At 56.1% G+C, this 13,636-nt stretch overlaps 2 protein-coding genes across 2 annotated transcripts; both read right to left on the bottom strand.

Moving 5' to 3' along the window:
* Nucleotides 1-135: 135 nt before the first annotated feature.
* Nucleotides 136-2,285, bottom strand: PDXP (pyridoxal phosphatase; the record flags this gene model as incomplete). The annotated part of the gene is made up of 2 exons (XM_079546408.1): nt 136-461; nt 1,709-2,285. The coding sequence occupies 2 exons, from the start codon at nt 2,283-2,285 to the stop codon at nt 136-138; spliced, it is 903 nt and encodes a 300-aa protein (XP_079402534.1).
* Nucleotides 2,286-3,047: 762 nt separating this feature from the next.
* Nucleotides 3,048-10,678, bottom strand: SH3BP1 (SH3 domain binding protein 1; the record flags this gene model as incomplete). The annotated part of the gene is made up of 18 exons (XM_079549247.1): nt 3,048-3,328; nt 3,703-3,815; nt 3,952-4,081; nt 4,288-4,385; nt 4,522-4,638; nt 4,746-4,826; nt 5,011-5,092; nt 5,180-5,291; nt 5,366-5,508; nt 5,718-5,808; nt 6,140-6,208; nt 6,814-6,949; nt 7,329-7,405; nt 7,481-7,592; nt 7,859-7,935; nt 8,540-8,644; nt 8,892-8,934; nt 10,617-10,678. The coding sequence occupies 18 exons, from the start codon at nt 10,676-10,678 to the stop codon at nt 3,048-3,050; spliced, it is 1,929 nt and encodes a 642-aa protein (XP_079405373.1).
* Between the last annotated feature and the right edge of the window lie 2,958 nt (nt 10,679-13,636).

Here is a 13,636-nt window from a genome sequence, read left to right as displayed (position 1 = left end):
CTCCTGTCTCCAGAAAAGGGTACCGGAACGTGAAGAAACCAGGAAGTGAGGGAAATGGGTGGTGAGAGAGAAAATGGAACAGATAGAGATCTGGGATGGGGAACCCGACTCCTCTGCTCTCGCACATAAAGACCACTACTCATCCAAGCCTGGTATCAATTCTGCAATGCTGTTTACATAGTAATTGGGCACCATATCCTTGGCAGCAGTGCTGTCGCTGGCCATGTAGGCCAGTGCCTCTTCCAGGCGGGAGACACCCGTCAGTGTGAGGATGGTAGAGAGGCCGCAGTTCTTGCCAAAGAGGATATCTGTCTCCAGACGGTCTCCCACCATGAGGGTACGGGATGGGTCAATACCAAAACGCTCCACGATGCAATCAAACATGTAGGTGTTGGGCTTCCCCACCACCAGTGCCTTGCGGCCTGAAGCTGTTTCCACTGCAGCTGTGAGACTGCCAGTCCCTGAGGGGAAAGAAGAAGAAAAAGATATAGGTGCAGGTAGCTCAAGTGAGAGTCCTGTCATCGAATTGCTAAGGCTCCGAAATACCTCTAAGATCTCCTTGCTCCAACTTCCAGCCCATCTCCACCATACCACTGATCATGTCCCTCAGTGCCACATCCACATGGTTCCGGAACACCTCCAGGGGTGGTGACTCCACCACCTCCCTGGGCAGCCTGTGCCACTGCAGCACCGCTCTTTCAGAGAAGAAAATTTCCCCAATATCCAATCTGAGCTTCCCTTGGTGCATTTTTCTCGGCCCATCATTGTTACTTTGGAGAAAAAGCTGACCCCCAACTCCAACTTCTTGCAACCTCCTTTCTGGTCTTTGTAGAGGGTGATGAGATCTCCTCTTATCCTCTTCTCCAGACTGAACTGAACCCCAGTTCCCCCAGCCACCCCCTATCAGTCTTGTGCTCCAGACCCTTCACCACCTTTGTTGTCCTTCTCTGGACACACTCCAGAGCCTCAGTGTCCTCCTTGTAGTGAAGGGCCCAAAACTGAACACAGCACTCAAGGTGCAGCCTCACAGTGTTGAGTACAGAGCGATGGTCACCTCCCTGTTTCTGCTGGCTGTGCTATTACTGATACAAATCAGGATGCTATTGCTCTTCTTGGCCACCTTCTTGGCACACTGCTGGCTTATGTTCAGTCGGCTGCCAACTAATAAGCCAAGAAAGGCATGACAGCAATTCCAGCAGCCCTGTTGCTTAGGGAATCTTGTGCACCTTTCTGATGGCCAATAGCCAATCCCATCACCATGACATGGCCGTGAGCTGGGGAGCTCAGCCCCAGTCATAGAATCATTTCAGTTGGAAAGGACCACTAGGATCACCTGAACCAACCACCAGCCCATCCCCACCATGCCCACTGACCGCATCCCTCAATGCCACATCCACACAGTTCTGGAACACCTCCAGGAATGGTGACTGCACCACCTCCCTGGGCAGCCTGTGCCACTGCAGCACCACTCTTTTGGAGAAGAAATTTTTCCCAAGATCCAATCTGAACCTGCCCCGATACAACTAGATGCCATTCCCTCTTGCTCTATTCTGTTACCTGGGAGATAAGGCCGACCCCCACCTCACCACGACCCCCTTCCAGGTCACTGCAGAGAGCAATAACGTCCCTCCTGAGCTCCTCTTCTCCAGAGCTCACAGCCCCAGCCCCTCACAAGCCCCACACCACACAAGGGCGCTGCGGGGCTCACCGGGCGTGCGCTGCCCATCGCTCAGCGGGTGCCATGGATCGGGGTCGGTGGCCACCAGCATGCAGCGCGGATCTCGCAGGTAGGCGCAGGCCTGGGCCAGCTTGGCGAAGGTGAACTGGTCGTCGTAGCCCACCAGCACGGCGTGCACCTGCTCCGCTCCCTTCTCGCCCTCTCCCACCAGGTGCAGCCCGGCGTTCCGCACCTCGCCCCGCAGCCCCTCGCCGCCCAGCACGAAGACGCGGCTCACCGCGCTGCCGTCGCCCGCCCCTCCGCTGAGGAGGTGCTGGCGGAGGAAGAGCGCGGAGCAGAGCGCGGAGCTGAAGACGTGCTCGCCGCGGACGCCGCGAAAGCCCAAGCGGCTGAAGCGCAGCTCCAGCTCGGCCACCGAGCGCCGGCTGTTGTTGCTGACGAAGAGCGCGGCCTTGCCACTGCGCTGCAGCCGCTCCAGCAGCTCGGGAGCGCCGGGCACGGCGGACTCGCCCGCCCACAGCACCCCGTCGCAATCGAAGAGCAACCCCTGCGCCGAGCCCAGCACCTCCCGCAGCGCCGCACCGCTCAGCCGCCGGCAGCTCGCCATGCCGCCGCCAACGGCCGCCGCCGCGCTGCGCCACGCCCCGACGCTGAGCGGCACCGCCCGCCGGCACGGCTCCGCCAATGGGAGACGGGAAGAGAGAAGAGTGACGGCGGCGCCAACCTATCGACTGCAGGGAGGGGGGCGTGGTCGAGCGGAGAGAGAAGCGACAGCCTCGCCGTCCTATCGGCTGCCCAGAAAGGCGGCGGGGAGGCGGGACGGAACTAGGGCGCGCTGGCTGATTGGCCAAGGGCACCCCGCGGCTCGCTGGGGCAGCCGCAGCCGCCGTTACAGAGAGGGTCGGGCTGCCATACCGCTGCGGCCCGTGGCAGCGCTCGCGTCCCAGCGGTTATTGAAATCGTGTAGTCGCGATACGTACAGATATATACATGTCCACATGGGTGCGCAGGCATATATATCTTCTTAAAAAATAGAATCTTCTCACAGGCAAACCAACCGTACCTGTTTGTGGGCTCGAGGTGACGCGCTCTGAGGCAACGTGAGGCAAAATGGCGGCTGCGCGCTCACCTGAGCCGCGCCAGGCCCTGGTGCAGGGCTCTGCACGATGAGGCATTTCTCACCCCCAGCCGAAATGCCGCAGGGCCTTCCCTTCTCTCTCTGAGGGAGGATGAGGGCCTGTGGGCTGAGGGGGGGGACCAGCAGGGGTCTGGGCCCTGCTGCCCAGCCTGATGGGGCAAGGTGGAAGGCTCATGGTGGCAGATGAAGAAGGGCAGGCAAGTGGGAGCTGATGGCAGCCCCGTGCCTTGCTCAGTCGTTCTCCACTGTTGTTGATCCAGCCAAGGGGCTCTGTCCTTCTGCCGTCCCCTCATCTGCAGTGCAGTTTGAAGTACTGATGGTGGAAAGCCCTGGGGACGTGAGGGATTCACGGCTGTGGCGCGGTGCCGGCTGTGGGGGCAGTGGTGGAGGGATGGAGGGAGCGCCCAGCCGTCGCGGCCGGGCCTTGGGGCTGGCGGTGTGCTCAGGGGTCATGCTTCGGGCTTGGGCTAAAGGCGGTGGCCCTGTGGGTCGAGATGGAGCCGGGCGCTTGGCTGGAAAGAGAGCAGAGGGGGGGTCATGGTGAGGGTCTCAGGTAGGGTGGGAGACAAGATGCTCCTTGCATAGCTAATGTAGCAGAACTCCACGTGGGTCAGACAGAGCACATCCCACTTTTTTGGGTCTTTTCCCACCCTCTTCAGTTTGCAGTGAGACATGAGCTTTGAACGGAGTGATGAGCTTTCCATCCCAACGGCCCGCCTTGGGGATGGAGAGCAGAAAACAAGGGGACAGATTAAGGCCCTTTTCCTCCTATGTGGTAGCCTGTGTACCCCATCTTGCAGGATGTGGTGAAATAAGGAGAAACTGGAGAATGTGGAGGTGTCGGCCCTGTAGGCATCTCCCAAGCACTGTGCCTCTGTTTCCTAACCTTTGCGGGCAGTGTCATTGGCTGGTGTCGGAGCTGGTGGCACTGTGGCTTCAGAGGACGGCTTGGTCACCACTGGGGAAGGAGGCTGGGAGCTCACTTCAGAGTCATTTGTGCTGGAGGAGAAGGGAACAGTTGGGTGTTCAGATGATGGTTGGAGCCAGCACCATGGGGCACAGTGGTCCTGGCCTTGCAGCATGCGGGGAGGGGGTGGAATAGAGGTCAGGAGCCCCCTGCTCTTGCCAGACTTACGCCTCTTCATCCAGGGGAGATGGAGAGCAGGCTGGAGGGGATTTGGGTGGCAGCGTGTCTACTGGGGCAGCCTCATTAAGTCTGACATCCGCAGGCAGTGTGAACATCCCTGAGACATTGAAATCTATCTCTGCATGTGGAGAAAGGCCAAGAAGTGCTTACTGCATTCCTGCTAGACACTGAGCATGCCCCATGCCCCAGGAGCAGACTCTACAGCAGGGAACTGCAGCTGCCTGGGATGCCTGGGATCCATTCTGCTATTTGTGGTGCTTTTTTTATGTTCCTTTCACCCTCTGCTATGGTCCCCAAAGATGGAAAGACAGAGCGAAGGCCTACCTCCAGGGAAGAGTATGTCTGCATTCTGGATGAGGGCTTCCACGACTCCCACCACCTGAATGGAGGAGACTGAGGCCAAGTCCAGTTGCACAGGGTCTCTGAGAAGCAGAGGTGGGAGAGCCATCAGGGAAGGAGTTATGGGAATTAACCCATTTTATGTTAATTCTGGAGGTGTAAAGCCCAAAAAGAAGGACTGCCTCTCTCCAGAAAACCTGCAACCCAGCCAGACCTCACCCTGTGTTCTGCTCTGGCCACAGCAGGTTGGGACCTAGCACTATGGCGATGTTGCTGGGGGTCATTTTATTCACATGCTGGTGCTCTGCCAGCTTGGCTAAAAACTTGATCAGATACCTACAGGGTAAAAGGAGAACAAGGAAACAGTGAGTGCATGCTCAGGAAGGGAATGGCTGCCCCTGGTGAATGCATGGGATCAAAGCAGCCCCATCCCACAGAAACACCTCAAATTGTTGTAGCTGTCCTGGGGCAGGTGGCTGCAGGTGTCTCTCAGGCTCTGTACCTGGTTGTCAATGTCCTTTAAGCTGCAGGAGAGAGAAAAGGAGAGCTCAGACTGCTTTGGAGGACAAAGATGGACTTGGTGTACAAGGTAGGAGGACTGATGATGCTGATGATGGGCACTGCTGTAACTTCTTCACTACTCCTCCCACCCCCAAAGTGAGAGGCCAAACAGCTGCTGGGCTGTTGGGCTTGTGAGCCTTGACCCACCTGGCCACTTTGATCCATTCATCGTAGAGCTTGAAGGTCATCAGAGGCTCGGGTAGCTCTCGCAGGTAGGATTTTAATGCGCCTAGAGGGGGAGTGGGAAGGTGATGGAGGATGGGGGCCAGCAGTGACCCCCTGCCCCCATATCCCTGCCCCATGTCACCACACCCACCGGCCACAGCATGGGGGTCTGAGTAAAACTCCTCTAGGGCGTTAGAGCCACTGGCCAAGCTGCTCTTCAGCTTCCTCAGCACCGAAGCTCCTGCTGCCAGCCGGAAGAGTCCCTGGGGATGGAGCAGAGGGATGCAGAGTGCTGTGGAGTGTTTTTAGGGAGTGTAGGATGGTGAGGGCTGCCTACCTCCTCCTTCATGCCCGAGGCTAGCAGCATCATGACACAGGCCTCGATAGGCAGAGCAATCTCTCGGCCCAAGTTCTTGAGGTGTGTCTGCAGGGGCACGCCGTAGTACCCTAGCACTGGGGTTTCTGTGGTGAAGGAGGGCTCTGGGGGAGACAGGGAAATGTTCTTGGGGATTGGGGTCCTGGTGACAACCAACCATGGAGGCATCCCACTCCAAAGCTGGGGTTAGTTAGCAGTGCCCACTACCCCATGGTAGGAGGCAGCAGCAGGCATGGGGAAAAGAAGTCACCTTTCCCAGCCTTCCTGGCTGTTCCACAGCCATCCCCATGCTACCTTGCAAGTGATTGGGTACCTTTCTGGCTGTGGCTCTCCTTCAGCTCTGTCAGAGCCGAGTCCAGAGATTCCAGAGACTGCCGGTGGTACTGGGCTTGGATTTCCAGGAGCTGTCAGACAGGGAACAGCCAGTGCTCAGCTTGGCATTGTCCTCTCCAGAGACCCCATCCCCAGGACACTGCACTCATAAGAAGAGAGCACCAAGGAAAGCAAAGATACTGCAGGAAGAACTGCAAGGGAGATCCCCTGGATCTGTGGGATCATGTCTATAGTGGTAGATAGAAGACAAATTAGAGAGGGGGATGAATTGGGACAACCGCTCTATTTGGAGGCATCTTCTAGTGCATGCGGCACTCTGCTCTGGCTGGAGGGCTTGCTGCAAATGGAGACAAGGCTGGACATACCCCAGGAGACAATTCACATGCTAAGAGGAGAACTTACTCTGATGAAGTAGCTGGCATAGCTGTCTTCTTTGGTTGAGAAGTGGTAGAGGTCAGCCATGTACTCATCCTGGGAAGGGAGACACCAAGAAGAGCATCCTTCCCCCTCCTGCCTGGCACCCGAGGGAGAAGGGATGCCTTCAAGAAGCCCCTCATTCAGGGAAGGTGATGGGAGGGCAGGCTGGGGCTGCATGGGGACTCTTCTTCACCCCTGTCACTTGTGTCATAGCAGTGACCTGTCCTACCATAAGGCCCTAGAACTTCACAAGAGGATCTCCCAGCTATGGTAGGTTCTGACAAACAAGGCAAAGAGCTCCCAAAAGGAAACAGCGTGGACATGTGGAAAGATGATGGGAATCAGTCCCCCTGTCATCCAGCACAGAACCCAGATCAGCTGGGTCTCGGCCTGGGAGCACGCCATGTTCTCCCTGCTCCAGCCCCTGGAGCCTCCTCTCTGCAACAGCTTATGCTTCAAATCCTTTACTTTTGTTCTTCCCCAGGCTTGGGACATCTCCCTGTTTCCACACTGCTGGAAGGGAGATGGTTGCTTGTGCAGGGTGGACTGTGCTGACTGGCTTGCTCTTGTGTAGGAGTCACCTTGAATGGAGCTGCTGGAGGAAAGCAGATCTCCAGCCCTGGAGCTGCCCCAAGGAGGAGAGCCAGTGATGTTCTCACCTTGCACTGCTCCACCTTTCTCTTCACCTCCTCCTCCTCTTCCTTCAGGATCTCCAGTTTGTTGGCAGCAGAAGATGCCCCTGGCCCAGTTCCAGCTCCTGCACTGTTACTGGAACTCTTGGCAGCTTGGTTCAGCCTTTGAAGTGGGAGAGAAGAAGCAATGCTCACAGCTTCATCAGTGGGGACACAGGGTGAAATATTAGGAAAAAATAGTGAAATTAGGAAGAATTTATTCATAGAGTGATGATGCACTGGAACAGGATGCCCAAGGAACTGGTGAAGTCACTTTCCCTGCAAGTATTCAAGAACCATACAGATGTGGATCTTTTCCAACCTTAATGGTTCTATGATTCTGTGATTCTATGAATGTGGAGAAGGGGTTTGGGGACAAGTTACTTCCTCTTTGGCTTCATTCCTGTCCCTTGGGAGATTTGCTCCCCATATTGGCAGAGGGCAGTTGTCTGCTCCTCTCCTCCAACCCAGTTGGTCTCCCATGACCACACCGTGCTCCATACCGGTTCTTGATGGCATTCCAGTCAGAAATCAGCTTCTGGAGGGTCTTCTTGCGCTTCAGGATGATGGGAAGCTCCTCCTGGAAGAGAGGGACCAGGTTGAATGGCAAAGGTTTGGGGATGGAACACTGGAGCTGGGGGTTGGCCATGACTACCTCGCTGAGCTTGTTGAGTGGCTGCAGGATGTCACGCTCTACAGCAATCTCAAACTCGGCCAAGATCTTGGCCAGCAAACTCTGGATGCAGCAGCCCATCTCCAAGGCTTTCCTGAAAGGGAGAGGGGTGAAACAAGCACTGGCTGGAGCCATGCCAGCCTCCAATCCAACATCCCTTACCATACGTATACCCATGTGGGGACCCAGAGCCAGCCCCTGTCCCCATTCTGTGCTTGGAGGCTGTCCCCTCATCCCCCTTGATGCTGGTTGTTTTCCATTTTCTCGGGACGGTTTGACACCCTGGCTTGGAAGTGGAAGCCCCAGAACCCAGGTAGCAGCTCAGCTGCATTTTTGCCATCTTTTCCCACTGGCACTTACCCAAGGCTGGACTCTGTGTCCAGTTCCTTGAAGCTCTCAGCCATCGTTGCAGACAGAGCCATCAAGGGTAGCTTCTTCTGCACAGAGCCATAGGTTTGGGAAAAGAGATGATGAGCTGATGTGTGGCAGCTCACTCACCCTGATGCATACCACTGTGGGCAAGGGACAGACAGCCTCCTAAACCCACACTGGTTCCCCACATCTTCCTCTGGTCCAGCTTCCTCTTGGCCTTGGGGCCAGAGTAAGAGCCCTTTGGATGTCTCTTTGGCCAAAGCCAGGACACAGTTGGCTAAACAGCTGGTTAGAAATTCACTAGACTTCTCCAAAACAGTGGAGAACTGTGGGACTCATGGAGGACACTATTAGGCTCAGCCCTGCCATGGCTTCAAGTGTATGGCAGAATTTAATGTCGAGAATAATTTAGCCAAGCTAGGAGAAGAAAGGGCCTGCAGTATCATGGGGAGGGTTTGCTTTCCAGACAGGAACTGATGAGCACCAGCTGGGAAGGAGGTGGCAGGTTCAAACCAAGGAAGAGGAAGCAGTGGTGTACCCATGCCCAGCTGCACCATGCTGCTCCTCGCCACAGGAGTTCAGGAAAGGGCATGGGCTTAGGGCTTTGCAAAGATGCTATCTAGGCCTCAGGGTTTGTGGTGGCTGAGGAGGTGTCCAGGGAACACTCACCACTCTCTTGTCCATTTCGGCGCCGCAGTGCCCCTGCAGACAAGCTTGGAGCCGCTTGGACACGCTGTGAGCTGCTCGCTTGGCTGGCTCGATCCTCTGCTCGATCTGGGGGTGGAAAGGTGGCACCGATGAGCCCTTCTTTGTGTCATGGGGGGCATGTCAGAGCAGTGCTCGCTGACACAGCCGTGCTGGATCTGCCAGTGCTGTGCTGAAGCCGCTGTGTTGGCCCTGAAGCCGCCCTCCAGCAGGCAGGAGTGTTTCAGCCCCATAACAAGGAGGTGCCAGTGGGGAGGATCGCAGGTAGGGATGGGGCATGTCCCCACGTGCAGGTGCAAGCTGGCACTCGCCTCACCTGCAGCAAATCTTCTGTCAGGAACTCAGTTGCTTCTTGGGCTCTGTGGAGGGAGAAGAACAAGTCAAGAGAAGAAACAGGGGGACTTCCTCCCACATCTCACCCTCCTCTCCTTGAGGTCCTGATAGGAGGGGCTGGCTATGGCTCAGACCATCCTACCCAAGGCTACAAGTAGAGCGAGCCCAGGAGGAGAGCACCAGGACCAAGAGAAGCAGCTCCCCATCAAGCTGGACTTCAGGTGTCTCCCCATCAGATGTCCCCTCATCAGATTGGGCTTCCAGCTCAGAGCACCTAGCTCGAAATACCCCAGTGGGACAGGGCCACTGTTCTGTTGATAAGTTTGGGGGTAAAACTTTCTCCCAACTGCCTCTTCTCTGAAAGCAAATCCAAGGCAGCTCCTGCTGGAGCCCTGTGGGCATCTGCCTTTGCTGGGCAGATTGCTGGAAGTTGAGGTGCCACCAGGGCTGGAGCAATAGTGACATTGTAGTAAGGCTGGAGAGGTAGACCAACACCAGCCCCCTGCAGGGCATAAAATGAAGGCAGCTTTCTGGTTGCTTTTGCAAGCATGTATGCAGAGTGAATCTTGCAAAGGAAACTTCTGGTTTGCAGTAAATTCTGATCAAAACCCAATTCAAAACCCAACACCCAAGGCTGCCAAACCTCCATGACTCCTCCCATAGGGGAAACTTTGCTTAGTGGACCCATGTCCTTGCAGCTCTCTGGGAACCTCCTCTGCTGCTGCTTTATCCCCCTGCCTGGCCACTTCACGTTTCTGTTTTCAGCTCCTGCAAGAACTGACATGGGACGAGCTGCAGGAAACGGGGGTGGTTGGCTTGAAGGCAGCCAAAGTCACGTGAGATCGCAGCCCCGTGGAGGAGAGGCTCTGCGGTGGGTGAATTGCTCTCTTTGGGGCTGCATGAGCTGCGTAGGGCCTTCTGCACACCCAGCTCAAGCAAAATGGAGGCACGTGGAGATGGAAAAGCTCTCTTCTGGGGTAGAGAGGTGGGAGAAAACAGTTGGTTCCCATTGGGAAATGCAGGAAGGGCAACAGGCGACAGGGTTGCAGCTCTGCAGTGGTGGCTGAAGGCTCCTGGTAGATCTGGGGCTGGTCCCCATCAGCCTCCTAGGGCTCAGGAGTCTGTGTGCCTCTGTGCAGAGGTGGCTGCAGGAAACAGGGATTGAGGGGGCTGGGGAGGGAAGGCCCAGCCCTGGGTTTTGCAAGGGGAGAGCTCTGGAAAGCCGAAAAGAAAAATAAGGAAGTGGTGGAAGTGAGACTGAGCTGTGGGAATATGTTTGAAGCTGGAAGTCCTCCACAGGTTCTGCTACAGGGTGTCCACACTGCTGGCCAGATGCGGGGCACCAGGCACCCATCTGAATGGAGGGAGCAAGTCCCAGATCCTCTTGGACACCGCACAGCCTAGGGCATGTGGCTGGTGTGACCCTGCCCATTGCCCTCGTGTCTGGGGGAAGCCAACCTCTGTGGGCAGCCAGGTTGTGCAGCCCATCGCTGGTGAGTAGCACCAAGCCTCCATCCCACTGCCCTGCAGCACCAGGGAGCTGGTACCCACAGCCCCTCAGCTTATGCTGAAGATGCTTTAAGCCCATCTCCCACATTTTCCCTCTTCCCTGACCGCCCGGGTGCCCAATCCAGCCTGGTGCCCACTCCCAGGCCCTATATCCTGTTCCCTCCCAGCTCAGTGACCCTGGAAGTAGAGAAGTCCTTACCGGCTGGTGGCATTGGGATGGGACAGCTGCTGTCGCATCCAATTGAACTGCCTCTTCATCATCTTGGGAGGTGAAGCTCAGCACCCCTTGGTGACACTTGGTATGGGACGCCCACAGCCCTTCTGCTGTGCAGAGCTGCCGCTCCCCAAGCACCTCTCCCTCCTTGCTCCTTCCTTCTTCCCTGGTTCCCTCTTTTTCTTTTTGCCGGTTTGTCCCCTCCCCAGCCCCTCCCCGGGGACTGCCTGCTTTTTCTTCCCCTCCCTTGGGCTCTCTCTCACAGTCCCTCTCTTTTTCTGAGCTTCCTTCCTGGCTGCGGATCAGGTAAGAGCGGTTCAGAGCTCTGCTCTGCTCTGTGTTCCTGTCACCACCCTACAAAGTATAAATAACTTAAGCCTAGCCTTAAAGGGGAAATATTATTGCAGCAAACACATAACAAGGCAGGACAGGCACACTCTGCTGCTGAGCTCGAGTAGGAGGCCCACGCTCTGTTTTTCACCCGCCTTACCGTGTTTACCACCAGCTGTGGTGTGGGAGGGCACTTGGGGAGGGTAACGCACACCCCACGCTACCTGGTCATCCCAGCACCCCTCTGCAGATGGCAAAGCCATTCCTTCCCCCTTCCCCTGCTGCTGTTGTAAGGTTGCATGGTGACCACAAGCTTCATGTTTCCATCCTTAGCGTCCCTCACTCTGCAGAGCTGCACTCAGCTCAAGCACATAGTGCAACGTTTTTTTTTTTGCTAAAAGTATTCCCCCGCAGATTTTGCTCCCATTCTGCACGATGCAAAGCTTGCTTTATCTCCGGCTGGGACTTTCCTCCTCCTGCACTAAGAGCAGAGGCTAAGCTATGTGGAACCAGCAGGGTTGGGAAGTGGTCACTCCAGTTGTGCCCCAAAGTCTGGGGCTGCTGGGCTCTGCTCTTCCTTACTGGAGGGTGCAGCAGAAGCGATCCTCTGTTTCCAAGGGACGTAGCTTAGTGGGCAGTATCAGCAGGTGGGTGGTTGGACTAGATGATCTAAAAGGTCTTTTCCTACTTTCATGATTCTAAGGGGAGGACCAAGCAAGGGAATGCTGCCTGAGCATCATTTTGCTCTAAAACCTTTAACCAAGTGGCCACCCACGCCTAACTCTCAGCAACCAACCTCCAGCTCTGCACCAAAACCGCCCTAATAGAGCTGCTTCCGATCAGCTACCTCGGGGAGGAGGAAGTTTTGCTGCAAAGCCACCAGCCCGCAAACAGCCCTGCAGCCTGGGAGCAGCTCCCCATGAGCTCGGGGGCTCCTGCCCACTGCTTGCCCCAGAGAAAAGGAAGCAGAGCACAGCTCGGAACGTTGACGGGGCCTGCCCTCAAACAGGAATTGAGAGCAGCAGGGGACTTCCACCATTCACTCTCCCTGCTCACGAGCCAGTGAGATTGGAGCAGTGAGGCCCAAGAGGAGCTGGCAGCGGCCCCATGCAGGGCCAACAGCTCCTCGGTGCAGTCAGGGGAAAATGCAGTCAGAAGGCACAGCATGAGGAAAGAATTCTTTATTTCCCATAAATACAGCAGATTTGTCGCGCCGGGCGTTTTTTATTTTTGTTTTCTTCCATTTACAGAATTTGCACTGAAAATATATACAAGTCTGTTCAAGAACCAAACAAGATCTGCAAAGAAAAAAAAAAAACCCATACAAAACCCTGAAAAGAGACCAGAAAGGGAAGTAAGACACAGCAGAACCTCAGCATAAAGACCTTGCTTCCCCCTCTTCTCCAGCACATGCTGCACCCAGTTTCCACCTTCACTGTTCCAAGCAGAGAATACAAAGCACCTCGCTCATCTCCATCACGTGCAGACTGCCTTCTACCTCTGGCCAGCTAATGCAGAGCTCAATTTGCCCCTAAGAGCCAGCTCAAACTGCTTAGAGGTGGGAAGCAGCTCCTATGGCCACAAGCCCTATCAGGACACGGATTGCTTAAGACATTCCACCCCCTGGTCTCCTCCATGCCTGCAGATCCTCACTCTAGCGTCACAGTGATCAGGGGGCTGGAGCGAGTCCCCCTCTGGGCAAAGGGGCACAAGGCACAGCTGTACCCCAGTCCCCGCAGTGCAGAGCTTGATGGTGCCCCCTGGCGATGCTCAGAGCCCAACTCCCATCCTCTCCCCTCCCCAGCCTCAAGGAGAAAGGATTCAGCCCACCGAAGGCCCCTTTTGAATTGTGTCAGCCCTGCGAGGGGCAAGGACAAACAGGCGATGTTCCAGCCGCATTCCCAAATGCTCGCTGCAGTAAAGCGCAGTGGGAAGATGTGCGCTTCCTCCCTGCAGGAGTTCAGTGCCCAGAAGCCAGAGCTGAAGCAGTTGGGGAGGCACAGAATGAGCCCTTCCCAGGGCCCACCTCCCACCAACAGCTCTGCCTGCTATTGGAAAGAGGGGGCTGGGGGAAGATTTCTCCCTGGCCCCCAAAAGCAAGGATCACTGCCTGCTCTCTGGAGCTAGGAAGACACCTAAGTCCTTGTTCAGTTCTAAGGTCATCCCATCAGACAGGAAACCACTAGGGCCCAGCTGCAAGGCTAGGGCAAGGGAAGATACCCCCACAGCTCAGCATTTGCTAACATGAGAGAACAATGTAGAGCATGAAGCAGCTGAAGGGTTGGGGGAGATGGAGAAGGGAAAGGATCTTCCTTTGCTAGGCCCTGCCTCAGGCTGAGGCTGTTAAAAGCTCCCCATCCTTGCTTCCCACTGCACCAAGAGGGGGAAAGCAGGGTTAGAAGAGATGCTGAACAAACTAGAGAGGGAGGGGTGCCTTTGGAAAAGCAGGGAAGGCAACTGTTCAGCCACAAGCAGCTTGACTGCACTCCTGCTCTTGTGGGATGAACATCTCCTGGTGTCTGCTCTCATCCTGGAGGCACAATCCCTCTGGCACTCACCCGGCTGATTGGAGAATTGAGCATGAGCAGCAGCCCCCCACCCACCCTCCCCATGTCCTCAGGCTGCTTCAGCCCCACAGGGCTGGCTTCCAAGTGTAGTGCCTACAACATGCAGCC

This window comes from Tetrao urogallus, assembly GCF_951394365.1.
Source record: "Tetrao urogallus genome assembly, chromosome: 1".
Lineage (NCBI taxonomy): Eukaryota > Metazoa > Chordata > Aves > Galliformes > Phasianidae > Tetrao > Tetrao urogallus.
Note: the sequence above shows the minus strand (reverse complement) of the source record. Positions and strands in the feature narration are given on the sequence as shown.